General features: G+C 35.8%; 1 protein-coding gene across 1 annotated transcript in view; it reads left to right on the top strand.

Moving 5' to 3' along the window:
• LOC124364167 (alpha-tocopherol transfer protein-like) overlaps positions 1-25,523 on the top strand; it is a 71,150-nt gene that overhangs the window by 36,601 nt on the left and 9,026 nt on the right. Inside the window, exons 2-3 of the mRNA XM_046819443.1 lie at positions 13,253-13,347; positions 24,496-24,649. Of these exons, the coding sequence (XP_046675399.1) occupies positions 13,253-13,347; positions 24,496-24,649 (249 nt within the window). The remainder of the gene's footprint in view (positions 1-13,252; positions 13,348-24,495; positions 24,650-25,523) is intronic.

Genomic DNA, 25,523 nt, shown 5'->3' with positions numbered 1-25,523 from the left:
GCCAAATGGCCAGGCTTAGAATAGTATCCATGAAGCCTCGAGGTTCGCTGCTTATTAGCACTTTGATGTTAATTCCGTAGACAGTGCGACAACACTCTTACAATTTTTTCAGATTATTTTTCTTGAATTGAAAAAAGTGGAATACTAAAACTCATATTGCTCAGGCATTTATTCTCAATCTACCAGCCAACTTAATATCAGCTTATTTCTTTATGATGGTTTGTTCTCGAACATTAAATTTGAATGGTTTAATTTTGTTAAAAGAACCTTAGAAACCACTTTTGCTACATTTATAACTGGATTAGCTTCTTATTGAAGCAACCAGATCCAGTAATATTTAACCTAAGTGGTGGATAAAAGTTCGGAAATATAAAACTGAAGACCTAAAATTAAAACCAGTTCGATGCATGAATGGAAGATTACAAATCATCACCGTATGATCTATTACACCCACACTATAGAGAAATAAGGCCAAGTAATAAATCGTCCACTTAACGTTTTCAACCGTGATTGATGTCAATGAATCGAGTTTATCAGGGAGCAATGGAATATTCAAATGGGATCTTTCTTCATCCAGTTGACCGCCTGTCCCTGTAATGCGAAGCTGTCTTGATTAATTACTGGTCTATAATCAACATGATATATTGGCGTTATTCCTGCCTTGTGAAATGTATTAACTTTTTGTTTGGTTAATTTTCTCACAATCACGGTAAACTGAAATGTTGGTAACTTTTGATCGTAAGAAATGAGAATCGTGGGAATTTTAATTTGAAATTTAATTTATGGAAATTCATTGAAGATTTTAAAATAATAAAAACAACGAAAGTACATGGATGGGAAAGATAAGAAAAGTGTTTAATAGGTACAAATACTGCATATCGAGTGGTTAATTATTAAATACTTGAGAAATGAGTTGGGTTTTTAATGATCGTTTAAGAAACCAGAGAAAAATCAAGCTCAAATTCCTCTCTTCAAGGAGCATTGAGTATATACATATTTTACATTATATACATATTTTTATAATTAATTAATTAAACAAGTTAATTGCGTAATAAATTTTAAGCACATTGAAAGATGATATATTAGTTTTTAAAATGTATTTAGATACTATTCTGAAAATCCATTTAAAATATTTTAACTGCAAATTTCTTCCTATACGCCGATACGATGACGTAAAATAATCGTTTTACGTCATCATTTACAAATATCTCAGTTGGTATATAGAGGTAGATCCGACTTACAGTTTATTAGCTAAGAATATGATAAGAAAAATGGTCACTTCCATTATAAAATAGTATCCCTCAAAATATACCACAATTTATTATAAAATTTAAATTTTGTGTTATTCCAGTCTATATAGGACTTTAGGGGCATAAAGAAGTTACATTGTTTGTATAGTGTTAATTACAGGTTTATTATAATTGGCCAACCCCTCTCGCGACTCGATCAAGTACAGCTATTTCCAAAGACTTGCCGCTAATAATACAAAATCTGGAGAGGGAAGGACGGCTTTTACAGAGGACGGCTAGGGATCTTGCTAAATGGATCGGTCTGTACAACAGGGCAGACTAGACCTGAAGACCATCAGTGTTACAACACAGGAAATAAACACTCTTTGATCTCACAGTAACCACTTATCCCTGTGCGACAAGAGCGTAGCCAGGAAAAATTTGGGGGGATCCAGAAACTGATATTTCCCTTGTGGACAAAGAGTAAGGCCCCCTTAAAAAGTTTTTGACGCTTTCTTTGTTGAGAACTATCTTTCAGGAGTACATGTCAGTAATGCTGAATTATGTAAATAATGATAATCGTTTACTGAAAATTTAATTGAAAAAAATTGAAAATTTGGGGGAGGTCCGGACCCCCTTGGACCCATCGCTGGCTACGTCCTTGCTGTATGAAAAGAACCATCAGACAAGGGAGCAGCCTACTTTAACAGCCTTCCATACCTCCAAAGAAATCAGCAGCTTAACAGCTTAATATTTGAAAAACTCCTTATAGCTTGCTTTCTGTACGGGTCCTTCTACACCACCCATGTAATTCCTGGAATTGAGAACAAACTTACCATAAAGTTTATAGATGATAACCAATTAAAAATGTTGAATTCAGCTACATTTTACATTTTGCCCAGGTTTCAGACGCTGCACTAAATATAAACATTCATTTGAATCTACCCTTCCCACCATATCCACGTTATGTGTAGAAAACTTGGTTGCTTCACCGTGATTAGGAATCGTATCTGTAACATCGTAGTGCACTCAATTGTATACCTGATGAGACAATGAGACCGCCAATTCCTGTTAACCATGACAAGAGCGAGTTCACCGCCACATTTTAAAATTGTTGTGTATTTTTTGAGACCTGAGGAACAGGCTAGATTCTAATCCTCGAAACGCCGTGTTCTATTTTGTAACATTAACACGGCAAATGTCCAAAACCTGTTATCCTTTCAAGAGGTTGTATGTTCAAATACTGGGAGAGTTGTTGCAAGTACCGTACATTTCGAGTAATTCCAGGATAATGACACGCAATGCACCAACAAAACAGGTTCTTTTAGTGCGCAAACTAGTTTGCAGCCGGTTTAAGTAGAATAACTAAAACGGACTGAAACAAGGTCAGATTTACTCTATGTAGAAAGTTGCTTATGATCTAGAGGTACTTAGGTCGCACACATAAGTACATAAGCACCAACCATTATTTGTTCCTATAATTATTTTCCTGAACACTTTTTTGTAATTTGAATATTTCTAATGATTTGAAACTGTACATTCACCTTTTTTTATTTTAATTGCACATGTTGAACTACCCTGGTGTAGTTGAAATTTCGTAACTCAGAGTGTCACAAAATTCTCTCAACTCAGCGTTTAAACGGCTGATAATTTTCAAAACTATTTTGGAATCTGTAAAATTGCCTTGGTATGTTTTAATGTCTTCTTAGATACTTTTCCCAAAATAATGTAATCGGGAGCAACCCAAAATTTTGAAAAGGGTGACTCATTGTGTAATACCTTAAAGTAAAGGTCTTGATGAGATACAACCCACGACACTAAGATAAGTTATGACCAATCTATCCAAAATGGGTACAGTTTCTATAAAGGGAAGCTGACTTTTATAGTGAACTTAGAAAACTTTAAGTTAATTTTTTCGTTCATCTTGATCTTTGTCACAAGATAGCTTGGTTTTTGAAAATTTTACAACTCCCCAGAAGTGAAAGATACCCATTTTAAAGATCTTGAAAGAAGAAGAAGAATTTCGTATTCTAACGAACTAACTATATTTTTTATTGTTTTATCCCATTTAAGGTTTTTATTTGCACTGTATCTTATATCTTTGAAAAGGGGGAGTAAGTTTAAAACATCTCCATTTAATGTTAGAAAATATCCCTGAAATAAATTAGAAGTTGTAGACAAAATAAATTTTAAACGTTTCCTCGCATGTTATTTTCTACATTTCTTCAGCTGGCGGTATCGGCTGGGAAGTAAATACTTTATTTTGAAATGCTTGACATTTTTAGTTTCACTCTTGTAACCGCCACTTTGTAACGGACTTATTTTCTCAAAAAGAAATATGGTTTATGACAAATAATTTCGAACTACTTCTTCATGAACAGGGCAGCAATAACTGTCCTTGTTCGTCTTTTCCATCTCAAAGTATGGATTTATAGCTACAGTAATTAAAGAACAAACTTGTCACGTAATATTATTTCGAGGAAATTTGCAAAGTCTAGTACTTTTATTTGCTACCATATCAATCAATACTGACCTAAATGATGAAGACAGTTTTTTTACAGCGATCACTAACTTGTCATTGTTACAGGAGTGTATAGAATTTCTGTTACATTAATTGTATTTTTGAACATTATATGATCTTTAGAGGATCAATATCGGAAATTATTTTAACAAACAGTAAGGTCCTGGAAGGGAACATTTACAAGACTCTGTATATGATCAAAATCAATACAATACTTTTATTTTTAGGTAAGTGGTTTGCCTTTATAATAGTTGTCAATTTTTTCAGCTTTTGGTTGAGAAATTCAACAACAACAACTAAACTATTATTTATAGTCAGTCAAAAATTGCAGTTGAAATGTTACGATGAAGGTCACTGATAAAACAACAAACTTTTAATATAAGTGTGTAAATATCAGTAGTTAAGGTGGATACCGAAACGCCAAGTATCGTTTGCATTAACGACTTACCAATCTAGGAATGCAGCCAATTGCAACGTAATTGATGGGGAAAATTCAACGAGAAAGTGGTTTCAGTAAACGATAAACGAGTGCGGAGAGTGTTGCAATCTTAGAACAAGACGAGACGACTACTTCTGACAGAACCAACCAGAACATGATGCACTGGTGTAACAACATTCACTAGGTCCACAGTACTTGTTCCCCTAGATCTATCTACAAGACTATCAGATTATCCTGGTGGAATTAGTCCCAACCATATCTGAGTCTCAAATATAGCGGTTGAATCTAGTTTTAAACTATGTAAGTCAGTATGAATATAGACCTAGTATATGTTATTTGTATTGGTGCAGCCGAGCATTAAAAAAATAAAGACAAAAAAAAAAAAAAAAAAAAAAAACAGTTACGGAACTGAGACAAGTAATGGTAGCTTAAGAACGTTTGCCTTTTAAGGAAGGAGTTCAGTTTCAACCAACTGCCCAATTGGATAAAAAAATGCAAAATATTAACTTGTGTGAAAACCGCATTATTTTGGAAGCATTCTGCTGCCTAGTCGAGTTTATGACACACGTTTGGGAGACCATATGATAGCTGACACTGGGATATGAGTGAGGAAAATCCTGAATAGATGAGAATGAATAAGGAGAATCGAGTAATTGTATGTATAGATGAATACATATTGACACAACAATGATAATTATTATTACTATTGTTCTAAGAGAAAATTGACTATTCTGATACTATTTTACTTAAATTTTGAAAATTGAAAGGTGGTGGCACTGATGCTCCCCAAAATTGAGATCTAATATCTCAACTATTTGAATTTTTGTAAAATTACTGACGTGCCAACGTTTCAGGTCATTAAATTGAATTTGGGACCTGAAACTCAAAATTTGGGGCTCGCAGTTCGAAGGAAAATATAGTTCGAATTGTAGACAATTTTGAATGGGCGTTGCAATAAACTTCTTCGGGAGCCTTTCAAGCGATTAGAAAAAGTTAAAAATTAACTTCTCTAGTATATACCCTCGATTAGAACCCCCTCCTTTTGGTCGCCAAAGTAGTCGAATTTATAAATCCCAGGAGGTCAAGAATTCACCCCTTCCCCTTCTCCTGTGTACGCCCCTGGTGCAATATTCAGCTCAAGGATAGTGAGTGAATAGTTGCTGGAAGTGAAACCACTGGGAAAGTCTGCGAAGGCTGGCTTACAAGTTGTCCAACACCACTTTCAGTTATTCGATATTGCAAAAACCCATTTAAAGTAAATGTTCACGTACAGTGCAAGGACGCAATGCATCAATTTTTTATAAGAAATACATCTCTGTGTGGATGCCTCCAATGCCAGGCGGCTTTACAAAGTGTGTTCCTACTAATGCCAAATGCTGAGTGGTATCTCTTTGGATACTTCGTCATCATGTTAAATTTCGACGAATACTTCATTTTGTTCTACAAACTAAGAAACATATAGTCAATGAACCGAGACGATTTGCATTGTATAGCTGTATTTGCACACAACCTGATTTTTCATAAAATCGATAAAGGAATGTATCTTAAGAGAGAAAGCGATCGTCAACCGCACTAAGTTTGGTGGAGGTCGAAATGGGACAGTATCAAGAGGGTTACAAATATAAAACGAAAAATCTTTCTGAGATTATATTTTGAAATAATGATTTATTTCCATAGCAAAACCATACAATTTGCCTTCCTTACAAATTTATGAAACCCAGCAGTACAAAACAAAAATTTAAAATATCACAGCTTTTATACACTTTACAAAATATCGGACTTCTGCGATCTTACGTTTTTGTTACCATACACATTAATATATTAGAACATAAATTATGACGAAATCTATAATAAAAACAATAAAATACATTAAAGAAATAACACAAATACACATTGAATAAAAAAACTAAAAAATAATCGGATCCGAAATAACAATAATAATATTTTTTTTAGATTAACTTAAAACTGATCATTAAACACATTAATAATAGTTACATGGTCAGCAGTACTAGTAAGAAAAATAGACAGAAAGGCGCCACTCAATGGGTCTGTATATATATATATATAATATATATATATATATATATATATATATATATATATATATATATATATTTTTTTTCAGGAGAGACCGATCCCCTTTTAAGCCTTATTTTGTCCGTCCTCATGGGCCACTGGCCTGTGCAAGGATCTTATCAAACAGAATAAGGGGGAGAGTCGATACAGTACAAGGTCGATGGTACTGATAAAAAGTGCAACGGTCACAGACAGGATTTGAACCAGCGCTATCTATAACTCAGACCCAAAGTCCAACGACTTAGACCGCTCGGCTATCGTCACTCCCTGATAGTTAGCCAACGCTGATTGAACATTTATTTATGAGTCTAAGGGTTGATTTAAGTGTGTCAGCTAGGAAAATATAAAGTGAGGAAAATTATAGTTTCATATTTTTAACCTTTCAATTTCGACCTCCACCAAAACTTGGCGTGGCTGACAATAAATTTCCTTCTGGGTGAAATTTCTCTTTCGAGTTCGAGAAAAAAAAGGGTTGTGTTTTATAGCATCGTTTTGGCTTATCGTTCAGGAAATTCACAATTTTGGCAGGTTTGCTAACATATCTGATTCGCTCAAAGGAGTGGCACCATGTTGAGTTGCCACAGCCTTGGTGTAATTAATCATTGTTTCGACTTTGCTTCTACTCAGAGTTGAGCAAGGGAACTAATGTAGCGGCAAGCCAACTCTAGTTCGACCCAGATGCGCGAGAAATTACGCACAGAGACCCGTAATTATGGGCCATAAAAGTGATTCATTCTCAGGGAAAGTTGAATAATCTTTTTCTACTCTGCGTACACAGTTCACAGCCGCCTAATATTAATTTGTGGTATCCTAATGATCAGCGATGAAAGACACTCTGCAGGTGCCATTTCCTCAAGGCAGCGGTGAAGACGAAGTTATTTGGAACTGAATTGGTAATAAAAGATGATCAAATACAACACAAGATGGAAGATTCTGTGGAATGACTGTCATAATTGCACTAAAATCCACTAGATAGCAGAAAATAGTACCGTGTCCTTATCTGTTCCCACTGATTGCGTATTAAAACATAGATGGCTGAGACTCTTAAAACTCATTTGGAGCTGGATGCTTCTAGATAGAGACCTAGACCTGGAGATTTGAGATTTACGTAAGTCAGTTTATCTCAGAAAGTCATACAGGATAAGCCTAGTACATCCTGTTGAGCGGAATTGGATTTACTTAAGTCAGTTGGTCTCAGAAGCTAGGGACTCCATTTATGCCTAATAATCTCAAGGATTTATATGGAACACTTGGTCCCGGAGGTAGGAAGCTTATATAGGCCTAGTACATCCGGTGGAACGGGATTCACTTAGGTCAGTTGGTCTCAGAAGCTAGAGACTCCTACTCGCCTAATAATTTGAGGGATTTATATGGAACACTTGGTGGTCTCTGATGCGCTTATATGCCCTAGTACATCCGATGGAAACGGGATTCACTTAGGTCAGTTATTCTCAGAAGCTAGGGACTCCTATATTCCTGATAATCTGTGGGATTTATATGGAACATTTTATCCCTGAAGTCGGAAGCTTATATACAACTAGTACATCCGTTGGAACGGGATTCACTTAGGTCAGTGGATCTTAGGAGCTGGTAACTCCTACAAATAATCCTAGTACTCACGGAGATAAGGGATCACATGGTCTCAGAGATCGAAGGCCTAGTCCATCCGGTGGAACGGGATTCACTTAAGTCAGATGGCAGATGGTTTCAGACGCTGAGGGCTCCTATTAATAATCATAATGATCCTGGTAATAAGGGATTTCTATGGGTCACTTGGTCACAAATGTCGGAGGCTCATATAGACCTTGTAGACCCGAACGTAAGGGATACATATAGGTCAGATAATCTTAGAGGCTTTAGACTCCTACATCCTTAAAGGATTACTATCGATAAATTGATCTAGAGCATTGAGGCTTCCAGGGTACAAGTGAACCTCAGGACACATTACTTTAAATTTCTGTTTGATGATCACGAGAGAAATATCCTCTAATCGTGCGGTCTCTACATCAAGCCGTGTGGTTTGTCAATAAGCTTCCACTGTGTCAACAGAGCAAGCGATGTCAGAAGTGAAAGGAAGACTCCTTTAGAGGCTATTTACCTCCTTAATTTCCTAGTGTTTTAACACTTTTCGTATAATCCTTGAAGACTTCATTTTAATGGACTCCTTCGGTAGTTTCTGTGTGAAGGGAATTTTAAATATGACATTCAAAACAAAAATATAATGGTTTTTAAAATACATTAGGATCTGTTTGGAATAGAAAACAACCATGTTAGACAGAGCAGTGTCCAATACAGATACCATCCTGTTTATTCTGATGCAATATGTATTTACGAGTACTTACCAACGATAACAAGCTTTTAATATTAATAAAATAATAGTCTGATAAAATGACGACATAAACATTATTCCATATCATGTTCCAATAATAAAAATAGTGTTGAAGTAACATGTAACTTGTACTAGCACGTTCAGCACCAAAACCATCTATAATTGATAATAAAAACAATTAATACAAATACACATTTCAAACAATAATAGAAATGTATACATATCCATAGGGTAATAATTAGTGATTCGTCTATTAAAAGAACCACGGGTTTTGGGGGTTCGCCATTGGTTCTCAGGTAGTCAAGTAGTGTTGGAGAAGGCTTCTTGGTTTTAGTTTTGCCTGATGAAATAAAAATTCCTTTAACCTTTTTGTTAAGAAGAAGTCAATTCATGCAACCACTTCGATCACCACCCAATGCAGTCTCGTAAGACCACTGTGATAAGAATAACTGGTAGGCAGGGAACATCGATAGAAATTGAATCTTGATTTGCTAATTCATTCATAATCACTCCAAGTAGTTTTAGGATAAGTCAGTGACAGAAGTTGATTTTTAAATACGGTATTATGGTTCCTTTCGGATAGTTGGGTTGGTAAACTGACGATATCGGACACCAGCCTCCCAGCGTCACGTGACATTGACCCAAACAGCTGACCAGTCCAGCGCCGGCCACATATTACGTCAGGACCGACACCGTACATTAGGTCATCCTGTGGACCATAAACTACGTTATTTCATTCCCCTGCCCATCCCACTTCGTCAAATTGGTTTCGCTTTCGTTCAGGAAATTGCGTGCCGGTGTCGGCGCATAAGCATAACTTCTGAGTCGGAATTGGCTAAGGAGGAATAAGCTATGGAGAAGATTGTGATCGTGATCAGAATTGACTACCTGAACAAAAGACCTTTCCGTTTCAATATGCGGTTAGTCCGATATAATGCGAATGGTGGCATATAACTTGAATCCCGCTAGTCCAGATATTTCTGTCTGACAAATTTCAGACAGAAAAGTAAATTACAATTCAGCTGGTAAAAATTATCAGTATGCGCTATATCTGACAAATTTCCATGTATCTCTCTCCGAAAAGTTTTTGAAGTACATACATAGTTCTTAAGTTCTCGAAATAAGGCTGAATACGACTCAGCAGTCACTACTTAGTTACCGCGAATTCTTTTATCACCATTCCATAATGAAGAAAAGTTTATATCTTTAACAGAAATAAATTGAATTGAAAGTTGGTTATCCTTGAACAATAGTTTGTCTATTAAACTTCACAAACATTTCTGTAGGTTTATTTTAAAATAGCCCCCGAAGAATAGCTTCCCTCTTCTTTCCGAAGAAAGAAGAGGGAAGGCTGGAGCTAGCTTAACCAGACGTGAAGAGGATTGACAAGCCAGAAGAAGAATATGACCCTACTGGACTGAAGCAATGCCTTTGGCAAGACCAGCTCCAGAAGAGATAAGTGCAGGAGATTTTAGTGAGTAACCCTAGGTAGACAATTAAAGAAGAAGACACAACTAATAACTAGGGAGTCCCACACACGGGGAGATTGTAGATTTCATACCCCCTATGGTGTAGGTAATGGTATGGTGGAGGTAAAGCATTTCCTCCTGAAGAAAAAAAAGCACCAAGAATACTGATATGCACTTTCACATCTTAAAAGGAACGTCAACATCAGCACAATTGCTGATTTTAACGAAGGCAACCCAAAGGTTACCTGACCTTTTCATAACATTGAATTATTTTATAATGATTACTGGATACTTAACGCTACGACATCGTGCAATAACAATGATGTAAGATTGTATTGTACTTTGTAATCTTGAAGACATGCACACCACTCAACTCCATACTTAAGAGTGAACAAAATACAGATCGTTCTTTTTTTACACGCTATGTTCCTCATTTAGTGAATGAGAAGAAAGATTTGTTACGAAACTGGCAACGCTTCTTCCACACGAAGAGCATTACGTCGTCGCTCTGAATCACGCAGGGTGATGTGCGTGTTTATCATTGATGCAGCATCTTCACGGTGTAACTGGGAGCAAGATGCTGATCAGCATGACGACGAGCGCGTGCGGAGAAAGCTCCCAGCAGTGGTGGCGGTGGCGGTGGCTGCAGCATACTCTCGTGATCGATGTGCATGACCTCCAGCAGTAGTGTTCGAGATGTAATTGACGGGAAAGTCAACGTCAAGTCAGGAGTGGAACTGGCACGTCAATGAGTGACACTGAAACCTCCCACGGAGAGAGAGAACAGCCTTGGGCGAGTCGAGGTTGCAGCGACGGGGAAATGCAACAGGAAATCGCTGATCAAGTCGGTTGTGTCGTGAGGCACCGATTTGTGGTGGTGATAGTGATCGCTTTCCAGGAATGCAGAGATGTGGAAAGACCCTGCGATAATCTCGCCCTACTTACACACTCACCAGTACACATAGGATTTGGATTACATAACGCCAACCGTGGAGCATGAACTATGTAAGTAGAACAAAGCTAGAGGGGGCTATTGTACTTATCAACACCCAGGAATCTTACAGTTTGATGGGAATAGGCAACAAATCAAGTTTTATTCTCATACAACATGGCCCACCGTTGAGGTGTCCGTGTCATCTTTCGGCAGTAAATTTTTGGATTCTGCATTGTAAATTGGATTCATCCATGACTGGAATTCCCATGATCTCGACGATAAGGTGATATTGAAGGTTTTCGGTTTGCTTGGTTGACTCTGACTAATATAAAATTACACGTATAAGAGCAATCTAGTTGGTAATGATCCTTTACATTAACCATTAAATTCATACTTCTGTTCAATACTGGTCTTTAAATGCGTACTTACGAGTATACTAATTAAGTATGTTAAGTATGTAATTATGTTTTGTGTGTTGTTAAGCATTTTGGAAGAAATTAGTAACTGGTAAGAGTATTGTATTCTATTCAAAACTATATGATAAGACAAACCCTTATATATTTCTTCTTCCCTTTATAAATTAAACGTTTTAGTCTGCAGTTTGATAAATTTTATAATCATTTGGCAGTATTCGTTTCTATTTTGTTACCTACAGTGCTAAGCAAGGATGTAGTCAGCGAGGGGGTCCAGGGGTACCGGACCCCCCATCCAAATTTTCAGTTTTGTCAATTCCTTTTTAGTTAATGATTATCATTATATAAGTAATTCAGCATTACTTTTTATAAGGAGAAGCCGATCCCTTTTTAATCCTAATTCTGGCCGTTCTCATCGGCCACTGGCCTGTGCGAGGATCTTATCTACAGAATAAAGGGGAGAGTCAATACAGTACAAGGTCGATTTTACTGATAAAAAGTGCAACGGTCACAGACAGGATTCAAACCTGCGCTATCTCTAACTCAAACTCAAAGTCCAACGTCTAAGCCCGCTCGGCTATCGACACATCTACTGCTGAAAGATCATTCTCAACAAAGAAACGGGCCAAGAACGTTTTTAAGGAACAAAATGAGGCCTTACTCTCTGTCCCCTACGGAAAAATGTCAGTTGTCAGGAGTCCCCCCAAATTTTGTTTCTGGCTACGCTCCTGATGCTAAGCAAAAGTTCGGACTGCAACATTCATCCTTCTTTACTCATAATTTAAAATCAGTTACTGCACTGTAAATTACCGCCTTCTTAGCCTCCAGCCTTGACAGATTTATGTTCTTTGTGATGGTCATTAATCAAGTATTAACTATTACCATGCCCGACCCGCATGTGTCACAGTGACCCATTTACTCGCTGTATTGGTGTAACGTAGCTAACTAGATCAAATATCTTGCAAGAAATCACGCTTCTTCCATTGATACTCAACATAATACCATCATAAAGCCAGTTTCTTTATATCTGTTATGACTCATTTCGTTCTTTACTAAGAATTTTTTAAAAAGGTTGGTGAAAGAATTGTTGAACTTCAGCCAAATATTGGATAATTCGGAGACTTTTTGGATGAAAAATGCTAAGAAGGATAACAACGTGTCACTGTTTTACTATGTTGCGTTGTTTTTTTAGTTATTTGAAACGCTCATACTCCCATGGGTAGATGATTATTAATATATGGTGTGGGATTGATAAGGAGTAAAGTCTAAAAAGGATGGCATCTTCAAGACAAACGGGAAAAGATTAAACCTTTTCATGGAAAACTGAACTGGTAAAGACACTTGTTTGGTAAAAGTAAAACCGAAAGGAGGAGAAAAAAAACTGGAGAAAGAGTCTAACCCAATAAGGCACTCGTTCTTCCGTTGCTTTGAAGGAATCACAATTAATTATAACAGCCTTTTCAAGATGGTGCACGCTGCAGTAATCGATAAAAGTGGAATCAGTTAGATCTTTTTCATTTCTGCTGTTTTTCCTTCACATTCATGAGATTTCTGGAGGTAACCAGGAAACCTGGAGGGGATTTCCTTATTTATTAATTAGGGGATATCAACCAATTGATACACAGTTTGTACCTGATTGGTTCTCATGAATGTTTTACTCTTCCCAAAAAGAAACAGTTTTTTTTTCGAAGTTACTATACAGGGCACTCACACTCACTTTTTACACCAATCGTTCCATTAAATTAGTAGAATATAATAATGTGATATATTTAGTAAATGCCATATAAAAACTTTTCAATGTATAGCAAAATAACGACCTTAAAATATTGTCCATTCTTGCAGGCGAACCAGGATTGGTGGTACCTCTAGACAATGAGCAGTTTCTACTCTCCTACTTGAGACCCTGCAAGTTTTATCCTGAAAGCGCTTTTGAGCGGGTGAGTTATAAATCTGACCTTTTTGTGCTCTGTGCTTTTTTTGCAAACTCTCCGGTAATATGTTGGGAATTATTCCTCGTGCTAAGACAAACAAAAATGTAAAACAAAAATTGGTCAGAAATTTGTTAGTTTACCGTTAATATCTGTTTTTAGACTGTATTTTTATTTCAGACACTAGTTAACATATAACTCACGTTTCTTACTATATATACTTGCAGTGTAAAATTAATTTTACATAGAATAGAATATATTTATTTCCATCTTTTTCATTTATATTAAATAATAAGATGACAACTTGGAAAAATCAAATAGCCACCATTTGCTAGTATTCGGTGGTTCTTTTGGTAATTTAATTATAACATAATTACAACTTAAATTAGTAGTCTTCCATAATAAATTAACATTTTATTTTTCGGCTTCTGTAGCGCATACCAACTAATAATAATAAAAATAAGTATGTAAGAGAACGAAAAAAAATCATATTTAATAATTGCACCTATTTTACAGTTATATCACCGTTGAAGAGAAAATAATTGAAGAGCATCACATTAAAGAAATACAAAATTTATAAGAATATGGATTTATACATGATCATATCACGTTCAGGATGGCGGACGAATGAACATTTTAAAGATTAATACAGTAAAAACTAATAAGATAATGAAAACTGATAAAAAATAATACCAGTTGATACGTTTAGTTACAAAACCTTTGATAATTATTAAAACAAACAAATAATCAGTCAAGAAATAAAATTATTTAGATATATGCTTTAAAATGTTACAGCATTATTATAACCAGGCATCACAACGGTTAAAATGTTATACCTGCAATATTTACTGACCAATGTGTATGATTTGGATGTCAAAATGTTTGTATTTAAATTTAGCAACTTTTGTTATTCTTTAAACACTTTCATAAAGTTATTAGTTATTACTGTATTAATCTTTGAAAAGTTCAACCGTCCGCCATCTTGAAACGTGATATGTAGTGTAACATTAATTTTTCTTGATTTGAGACTGCAAGAATAATAACTGAACCAAATTTCAGTTTAAAAAAAATTTGTTTCTGGTCTCTGAAACAGAAAATTAAATCTAAAAACACATACATACCGTAAACTAAGCATTTGTGAACCACTTTTGCATTACATTTTCTGTTTCTCTTGATACAAACAAAAAATTCCCAAAATATTATCGAGTGTTTTATGTATATGTCAAAATCAATTTTCGTATGAAAGGTTCTTGGTGAGTACGATTTATCTGCAAACAAGTATGAAAATCACAATAACACTAGCATAGGCGAATGTGGGACACTAACATGAAATTCAATGTTGACATCTTTCGGCACAGCTTCGTATCATCTGAAACAATGGGACATGAAGTATTTTCTTTTATGAAAATATTATGAATAATTCAGTTGTATGATGTCAACTGCTAATGAACTTCTCAGAAAGAACAACTCCAAAATTAACAGCGAAAATGGGGGAGCGCTTGGCAATAAACATTGAAATAAAGTAGAGATAACAATTGTACCTTATTTCATACCTTTAAACAATACCAGAGTCCTATAAATGGGTCATAACGACAGTTTAAATGCGTCATAAATCTGTAGAAAGTGTTTGGAGTAAGAGTAAAAAATAGATAGGAAAATGTGGGGACATACTGTAATAGAAAATACGTTTTCACGGTTGGAGTAATAGTTAACTATGACGTAATTGTTTAACAGTCCGTGACATTCATAAAGATAATCGCATAATCAAGGCGGTGGTCTCCTCACTTTCAGTATTATTAAACTTTAAGATTTAGTGAATCGTAACATAAATAGCTTTGCTATTACATTATGGTTTATACATTATTATACAGGCATCAAGGTAAGAAAAATTATTGAATGTTACAACTGAATTAACCATGTCATTCTCCATTATGACTTATGGAGATTTCATCACATATTTCATATTTCCCAACATCTAAATCTGCTCTGCACTCTCGTTCTCTAATTTCCTATCATTCAATTTCTGAGTGTCTTCTCTATTCAATTTAACGATGATCTGAAAACAGAAAGCCGCATGAAACCAGTCAAAACAACATAAAAGTTCAAAAACACAAATTTTACATAATAAAGAATATGGACGGGGAAACCCCGCTAAACGACAACTGGACTTCCATATTTTGACTCCAAATGTTCAAGGTCAAGTATACTAAACAACTCACAAAAAGACACTGGGCGATTTTAAGTTCACGCAGGGTGGGGTAAATACCCCTCCGCCGCTGTGATGCCGCCCTCTCCCAGAATTCCCATCACTGCTCGGCACTCGCCCGCTTGCTCTATCTCCTGACCCTGGCCACTGCCACAGGCTAAGTTTACGAAATGCAAGCTTCCTGGATACTGGAATTAATATTTTACGCTTGTATGGGCTTACACACAAAAATACAATATACTTATAGAATAGGTAAGTAGCAGTGTAAACAAAAATGGCGCAAGCGAGACACGACCCACACAGCTGATAAAACGGAGACGACGAGATGCTTGTCCTACTCCCCTACCACTGGAGGGGGCCCCTCTTGTGTGTGGCTGCTGAAATATTTGCTTCTGCGCAGGTTTCTTTGCGAGCGGTTGATCTATAAAACTGTAACTGAAATACGCGGGAGACGATGAAGACAGTTCATCTAGAGACGCACCCAAAAATAAAATCGTGTTCTGACAGTACAACAAATTAATTAGAAAAGGAGAATATCTGAATGGCGCGTTACGCAGTGTTAAATAGAATTTTTCAGTGTATATTTAAAAAGATAATCTTCCAGCATTGAAGAAGACGGGTCGTAATTTTTACACTGCAACACATGGCTAATTATAACGTAGTTTACTACTGAAAAACTAGTCTTACTTGTTTCACTAGTACAGGCTCTGTTCTCATGGACAACCACAGCAGCGACACTGGATGCGATTTCTAGTATATCACAGATACTAAACAATCTACACTGGTGTTGATTGCGTTGTGCCATTGTTAGTGTACTCGTTTTTTTTATTATTGCAGGCTGCACCGTGATTACAAAATAACCTACTTTCCTAACTATTTTAGTTACGCAATTGCGCGATCAAACAATTAAACAATCGTTAGACAGGATTCATGGTTTATATATTTAATGAAATGTAAAGTTTGGCATTTACCACAGCGTTCCCAGTAAGTAAAAGTTATTTATAACTGTCATGGCTGTCATTTAAGTTTTCCAAACTCATATCGTTGAAAAATTGTTAACAAAATGCAAATCTGGAAAAATTTATGCCTTGGGGTGAAGAGCCGCCTTCAGTCAACAGATGTACAGCCGAATGTACTATTGGTCATCTTCATATAACTTTGAGAGAATAATGATAAATCCTCAAAAACTTCTACGTCGGAGAATCATTGGATACGTTTAGTATGTGTCCAAAGTGTATTTTGTTTTAAATATAGGTACCTATTATTGTTTTTGTTGAATGTTTGAAAAAAAACTCATACTTAAATACATACACCACCTAAATATTTTAAAAGTTCGCTTGGACTCGTTCAAATCACTTATTTAATTTAGAAGATCTTCCACATTTCCGTTAAAAAACAGAAGTATTTGTTCTTTTGAAATAAAATAAAGGTCGTTTCAAGCCGGATCTTAAACGGAAACAACCAATAATACAAATCTACTATTAAGATAAGGCCAGCTATATCGTGAGTGGGCGAAGTTTAACCAATCAACGACCACAACAAGATCAATGAAAGTTTTATTTTATGAAACTAAAACGTTCTTTATCTAAAAGCTTTCAGGTTTTTTTATAATTCGATTTTGCCTTCTTTCATTATATTATTTCCTCCCTGTACATCACAGACTAGCACCTTTTGACAGATCATAGTAGTGTCCTGCGTTTTTTCTTACAAGAACATGATGCCCGAAGAGTTCAAACCTGACCGCTGTAGAAATTAGTGTAAAGCCTCCCACGCTGACCGGAAACATCGTGTGCGTTTAACTTTGATATTATTAAGGTTCCCTTATGATTCAAGAATAATAATGGCTCGAGTAGATGTGAAATGTTTTGTTTCCCCAATGTAGACTGTGCCAGAACTACATCGACTTTAATACTCCAGACGTCACAAAGATATTGTGTCCTTTATTGGTCTCAGATAGTTCTTCCAACCAATGGCGCAGTATAGCGGATACGGAGGTCACCGCGAGATAACCAAATCAAGGACGTCAAGCGTGAATGCTGCTTGGATGGGTGACCACTGAGCTATACTGTCCTTGCAAGCACCCGCCTGCCCAACCATTGGTGGTCGTTCGGAAATGACCTAGAAGCCGTTGGTCCCCCTAAGATGTGTTAGAGAGGACTTCATATCCCTAAATTCGCTTGGTAAAATAAGACAGTTTTTTTTATATTTTTTATCTTTAATCTGTCTATTCAAATATGTAGCAACATGTTTTATCAGTCTTTCATTCACGATATCTTATTATGATAAGCTTGTTAATCTTTTTATTATGGAATCGCACCGATAACATTGTACGTTGACTTCATAATTAATGAAAATATTTCTTGTACCTTCCTTTGAACGCTATCATAAAAAGATACAAGGCTCAAATTTGCACAATTATTTGTCACTTCCAGTGTAAACTCACGATATTTAATGAAACCCGTATAAAATTAAATAATAATAATAATAGTTAACTTTACTATAAATTTTTTAATTCTCTACATATTTTTCAAAGCAATATTTTTATTAGCAATACCATAATTAAAAAGCTACAGTGTTAAGACTATACTGACAGTAATAAATGCTATAAAATTAACCGCTATATACACAGGATGGTAATAAATATGTAAAATGGACTCTATTTAATAGGCTATACATAACTACCACTTAGCTTTGGGGGAGGGCGAATCAAAAAGAAGAGTAGGTACATCACTTTAGTTGGTATAGAACAAATCTAAATTCTAAATTTAAATAAATTGGATAGGCATATTAAAAACACGTGTAATTGATGTATGTGTTTCAAACAAGTTAGATTGGTGTAATAAGTATTTTTAATATTTTTAGAGATTTTGGGGGGAGATTCTGTCCCCCTCATCGCCCTCTTTAGTTACGCCAATGTGCGCGCTTTTTATTATTTGGTCTCGTCCTATTTGGAACTGCCCGGACACTTCTAAGAAGTAATGAGAAGTAATGATTAACGTTAAAAATGATTAAATGCCGGAACTAAAAGCTCCAAATCATCGTTTATGAGATTACCATCAGTAATGATATTACAAAGAATCGTGCAGGCGATTTCTCTCTTCAGAGCCATCACGATTTTATCTCCGTGTTTAATAATGTGTTATAAGTTTTAGCTGTTTTGTAAATGATTTATGGAACAGTTATTGTGGAATAGTGAGTAAAGATATCTTGAGTTATAAAACCAATCCCATCATACAATTTTGAAAATGTTCAAATATAAAAAGTGTTTTTTAAGTAAAATTTGTTATTTATTTATCAACTTTAATAGAAATCCAAAAATAAGTATCGTTTGTATAAAATAAGATTTGTTTAAATTTCATACTGAAATTTTTAGATGGACGCAGTTTGAAAATTCTCTAAAGCAATTGATAGAAAATAAAAGAAGTATTCAATAAAAAAAATCATCACTCTCAAAATGGTTCTAAATAAAAAGGACGTGTATCTTAAGTACATTCCATAACCAATGTTTTATTTGAAAAGACACAAATATTTGCACTAAAAACAAAAATAACTGTTTTCCATTGGAAAATATTGCGTGGAAAAAGAATATTTATATGGAATTTTGTATTCTATACGTACTAGAGCAATGCACAAATTATTATAAATACAAGAGTAAAATAGGTGTAAAATAAGATTTATGGTTTAGAAATATTCACCAGTGATGGGTTTTAAAGCCGTCATAAAGATTCCTGAAGAAAATACTTTTCAAGAAGGGTTAAAGTTGACACCAAACCAGAAACGAGATAAATAAAGTCTTTTATTCGTGAGCGCATTTCAGTCATAGAATAAGAAAATGAGACTATTGTGTAGAAGGATTATACATAGAATAATAATTTGTTCTACTTATCATTGCATGCATGTTAGTCTGCAATTTGTACTTTTATATATTTATTTTTAGGGTGGTTCGAAACTCACCTCCAAATATAACTATATGTTAGCGTCCAAAAATGTCGAGTCCAAACCGAAAATTCGAGCCCCCTTCCCAGGAGTGAGAAGGTGAGATGCAAACCACTCAGCTTCCAGAATCAACGGTTCGGTGATCACTGTGTAATTTGCTGGCCCTGCGAACAATCGCTTTTCATCTCTTCTACTTTGCGAGTGATATCAATCATCATCAGCTCCAAGAAAAGCTGCTTCTGAATCAGGACCGTACAAAGCTACATCTGCCGTGTGAATCTGCTCGACACTGATAATTTGAATATCGTAATCTTCTCGTAGTACATATATTTGTTAGAGAGAAATTAACATCAACGTAAATTCTGACCTAGGACGCCAAGAGAAACAAAGCCCTCCATGTTGTTGATGTCATGAAGTTGGAATCTTGTTCAGCTGCAATTCATTCCTCCACTTTAGTCTACATCCGCGGCATAGCTTTTCTCCATCATCTCAGTAAGCGTATATTAAAGTACAGGTGTATGAATTCTGACGTCCATGGGATGCAAGACCATCAGTGCTTTTAAGTCAGTTAAATGTGAACCATTTCAACTGCAATCCAACTGTCGATTACTTACACAAATTGTTCCTCATAGCCTTTCTTAATCTACGCGGTAAGCGTGTGTTAAAGTACGGGGGTATGAATTCTGACGTGGAACTCTAAGGGATGCAAGGCCATCCGTGCTTTTAAGTCAGTTAAATTTGAACCATTTCAACTGCAATCCAACTGTCGATTACTTACACAAATTGTTCCTCATAGCCTTTCTTAATCTACGCGGTAAGCGTGTGTTAAAGTACGGGGGTATGAATTCTGACGTGGAACTCTAAGGGATGCAAGGCCATCCGTGCTTTTAAGTCAGTTAAATTTGAATCATCCTCAGCAACAATCCAACTGTCGATTACTTGCACAAATTGTTCCTCAAAGCCTTTCTTCATCGACGCGGTAAGCGTATATTAAAGTACGGGGATATGAATTCTAAATTGGAACACCTCGGGATGTAAGGCCATCCGTGCTTTTAAGTCTGTTAAATTTGAATCATCCTCAGCAACAATCCAACTGTCGATTACTTGCACAAATTCTTCCTTACAGCTCTTCTTTATCGTCACGATAAGCATATGTTAAAGTACGGGGCTATGAATCTTGACATGGAACACCTCGGGATGCAAGGTCATTCTTGCTTTTAAGTCAATTAAATTTGAATCATCCTCAACTACAATCCAACTGTCGATTACTTGCAGAAACTCTCCCTCACAGCTCTTCTCCATCGATAAGTGTACAGTATGGACCGCCGTGTTTACAGACTTTCTCTTAAACAGCAATCCTCTCGCCACATCAGCGATAGTTTGTGTTCATCTCCGGGTCAAGCGGGTCCTGCTGATCCTCATATATGCAGAGATGCACACGACCGGTTGCGTCATCTCCTCGTCATCCCGGAGAAGGGGAAAGGTGAACTGGAAAGGTCGTTATAAGTCGCGTGATGCATTTAGATACGGCATTCAGCGTAGTGGCTGCCTTTCCCGCGTACATTTTTTGAAACAGAACCTTGGTACTTGAAAATAAATGTTTTAAATTCAAATTTCCATTTGTATCGATTACTTGTGTACTGTACTTAGTGGATTTTAGATTTTTGTGAGGAATTGTTTAGAGTCCTGTACCCGATAGCCAGTTTGCACTAAATAGCCAGAAATCTACAGATAAAATTTTCCTAGAACTAAATAATCGATCATCGGCCTAGCTAGTTTTCGTGGATGTCTAAAAAGAGAGAGTATCAAAAGGTTTCAGAATAGTAATTGCTTTATTTTTATTTGATTAATTCAAGATTACAGTATGCTTTGTCATACTGGGGGAGGGTACTTACAAAACATTAATAGCTAAGTTAAGAACTACTCAAAACTTTTCCTTGCATATAATTCTTAAAAATCTAAACTATTTCATTCTTTTGTGAACTTGGGTCCTAAATTTTTTAATCAACTTCCGATTCACAATAAACATTCAACAAATGAAAAATATGTTTGCAGGATGGCAATCACTTGGCTTTATTGTCAACAGGACATAGGCTACCTCACAAGCTTCTTAGTATAGCAGTTTATATTTTTTTAGTATGCATATACTCTTTACATTTTTACACAATTATGTTTTATATACTTTAAATTATGTATTATACTTTTTCAACAGAATTATTTACCATCAGATGTTACAGCAGGCGGGTACAAAGACTTTCAAATAATGCTAGATTGTAATGATTACATTATTTGTAATGTTTATATTTTTTACAACACTGGTCACACAACGTGTTAAAGTGGCCAGTTTCATTTCTTAAACGTATATGTATATGTATTGTCATGTTTTTTATTAATTAAGAGAAACAAACTTCATTAATTCATTTATTCGGTTATATAACCGTCATGCAACTAGTTACAGAGACTTAAATTCACTAATACTGACCGCGAGAGAAAAGAAGAGACCTGGATTCTGGCCTATCTGAAATTTGCAGGCGCTACTACTAGTATGTTGCCGCGCCTTGTTTCGTAATTCCATTATTGTTTCACTGTTCCATTGCTATGATAATCAATTCGCAGGGTTGGCTGTAGGGCGAAGCGCCTGAAATTACCGCGCCGCAACACACTAGTACACAGCTGTGCGCCGGTACGGGCCAGGTCTCTTCTTTTCTCTCGCCATCAGTATATCTGGTCAGTATCTAATTAGCTGACGCTGATTAACAGTTATTCACGTGTCTGACAGCTGATTTTAAGCGTGTCAAGGTAAGAAAAATGTTATCTTTAAACTTTGCCTTTTTGATAACCACCCATTTCGACTTGCACACAAACCGGTGTGAGTGACTATCAATTTCTTCCTTAGCGGATATTCGTCTATCAATTTCAAGAAAACCCAGGCGGTGTTCTCATATAATGCAAATTTTCTCTCTATTATTTGAGGTATCCAACTATTTCAAAAGAAGTAAGGGAATATAATTCTGCCTAAGGATTGAGTGACAATAATATATTCAAAATTATTGTTCCTAATATTTTTTTTATTTAGTCCTTAAAACTAGGTCATTATGGAATATGTTTTCATGCTATATTTATAGGTAGAATTACAGATTTTTTTGAGGGGGGCTCCTGCTACCCCGGGCTCCTCCCCTACATACTCTAGTAATGTCTATGGTTACATTTATATTTATATAGCTATATTTATAGGTAGTGTTAGTTAATTGTATTTTTTTATTATTTGGGGGGCTCCTGCTACCCCGGGGCTCCTCCCATATATACGCCCCTGCATACTCTAGTAATATCTATGGTTACATGGTACAGAGCTCGCTCGTCTCACACCACTCCGGGTCGTATCGCTTTAACCTTACAATCGCTGCTAAACTCCGTCATTATACCTTGGTTCTGGCTTCTCTACCAGTTAATTATATAGCATTACCTCCTCAGCTATTAGTTCATTCACTCCCCGAGGAGGTTTATGTCGGTTTAATTTGTAGAAAACCACTCACCGCACCGTAGATAATTTTTGTGTAATTAGATCATTACTACGTTTCAGATTAAGTACTTTCCGCGAGTGATGATTTTGAAATTGAAACCTTGTTTAACCGTTGTACCGGTAGATGATAGCTTTTAAAAGCGAAGTGGTTCAAATCTTTTTCACACCCTCTAGATTTTAATTAGGTATGAGTTTGTACACGGGTATTGCATTAGATAAATCGCTGGAGCATTAGTTTTCTCTTCTCTAAGAATTGCGCGGAGATAAAATCATCTCTGGTATTCTTTCGTCGATTCTTGTGAAACCCTCACTTGAGGTGACCCCAGAAAAGAACCTACAACATGATTAATACAACGTTTCATAAGCGCTAAACTTAACATAGATTAAAAAATTGCGTTTTTCTTAAAATTTGTATGGCTAAGTCTATTTCTATAAAAATGTTGTGTACAATCTTAAAAGTAAATTGTTCTAAATGATGTTTTCGTTTTTAATATTTTTTATAACAGGAAGAACAAATGTACTTATAATGATTTATAAAAACATACATACAGATTTCCATCCATAAATGTAGGCCTATACACACACTTTAAATATATTGTCTCGAAAGCGTTAGCGTTATGCCATTGATTGTACGTGAAATTGGACTAAAAATTGTTGAAATAGCCATATGTTAAGATCAGAAAACTTTTTTATTCATGTTACTAATTTAAGTTTACTATGACCCCAAGTAAAATTACAATGCTGCAGCTCCAATCATTAGTAGGTCATGAACACTGAATAATCAAAACCACTGCAAAGCGAAATAGTACGTAAAATTCACGTGAGATGAGTAAAAAAAGAATGCTACACAAAGTAATAGAAGCAACAATTAGTTTAATAGTTTTTAATTTCAATGTTGTTTTAAAGCTAGTGGCTATAACCAAATAGCGCTGCAGAGAAAAATCCTAATTTATTTATCTATCTATTTCTTTAAGTATCTAAAATGTAGCCTATTCGTTTGTTGTACGTTTCTTTACTCACCTCACTGTATGTTAGCTTTCATGTTTTATTTTAGTTATGAATATTGTGATAGTTACTAAAAAGACAATTCAAAGTAGACATTGTACTACGTTTAAAACCATTAGAACCAATTAAACATAATTCGTTGGGTTTCGTTAATGGTAGTACTATGGTTGTCCATCAGATTGCGCTGTGAACAGTGATAGTGCGAATTCTCTGTGTCTTCTTTTCTATTATACTGTATGCAGCCTGGTGTGAAATTTCACCTATGACGCTATAACCGAATCTAGCAACGTCGAGCGTGGCTGCTCCTTGCATAGTGACCGCTGAGCGATCCTGTCCTTGCAAGCAGCATGCCTGCCCGGCCATTGGTGGTCGTTCAGAAGTCACCTTTAAGGCGTTGGTCCCCTGGTTGTGTTAGAGAGGGCTTCTAGCCATTACTTTACCTGGTAAAACAGACATTACTTAACATACTTTTTCTAATTTTTGTTCCCAGATCAAGAAGATGTACAAGTTCAGACCAAAACATGCCAAGTACTTCATGAACCTGTTGCCCAGCAGAGACAAGAACGTGTTCGAGCAGTGCTTGCTGACGGTTCTGCCAAACAGAGATCAGCACGGCAGTCGCATCCTCATGATCGAGGCGGGAGGTAAGGATGCTGAGGGGTACTTAAGAATTTATTTCGGAAAGGGAATTCTGTATGTCAATAGCGTTGGTTTATATACTATTACGAATAAAAAATCATAATCTTAAGAATTTTTAATTATTTTAGTTGCATTTAACTAAGAAAAATATTCATACGGCAGATAGTTTCTGGGGATTAGATCCCTAATATCTCCCATTCGGTAAAAAGTGTAAGGATTCCTAATTTTGCCACGCGAAGTTAAGGCTAAGAAGCCCTCTTTGATACATATTGAGGTAGCCCCTATTTATAAACTAATAAACAACATAACAAAATGGTTCAAAAATACGACTTAAGCATGTTCAGACCATTTGTTAATAACCTACGATATGGCAATATGGTCAAATGTCATAATATGCATATGTTGGAAGAACCAATGGTAATATTGTTCTGTCTAACGTCAGACTTTGGATTTGGGTTGGAGATCGTGGAGTTTTAAATCCTGTCTATGATCATAGCAATGTTTATTATGCATTACCATTGACATTGTACTTTATACATTCCCCTCTATTCTGTTTGATAAGATCCTCACACAGGCCAGTGGCACATGAGGACGGATAGAATAAGGCTTAAAAAGGGATCGACCTCTCCTTTTCTTATAAAAAGGAAAAGAAAGAAATAAATATCGAAATTGCAGACGTATAAAATTCCAGGAATTTCACATTTGGTTGCATCCTGAAAGGAATTTCCACAGAGTTGGATCAAGTGACTGCTACTTGTAAATAAATCATGAGCTTTTCTCTTACATAGGTACCAAATTAGCAGTCGTAGTGTTATTTCCAAAAGTTGATGTCCTCTCTAAAACGCTATCAGGTAGTGGTACAAGATGGATGCAATTTCC

This window comes from Homalodisca vitripennis, chromosome 6 (assembly GCF_021130785.1).
Source record: "Homalodisca vitripennis isolate AUS2020 chromosome 6, UT_GWSS_2.1, whole genome shotgun sequence".
NCBI classification, from domain to species: domain Eukaryota; kingdom Metazoa; phylum Arthropoda; class Insecta; order Hemiptera; family Cicadellidae; genus Homalodisca; species Homalodisca vitripennis.
Note: the sequence above shows the minus strand (reverse complement) of the source record. Positions and strands in the feature narration are given on the sequence as shown.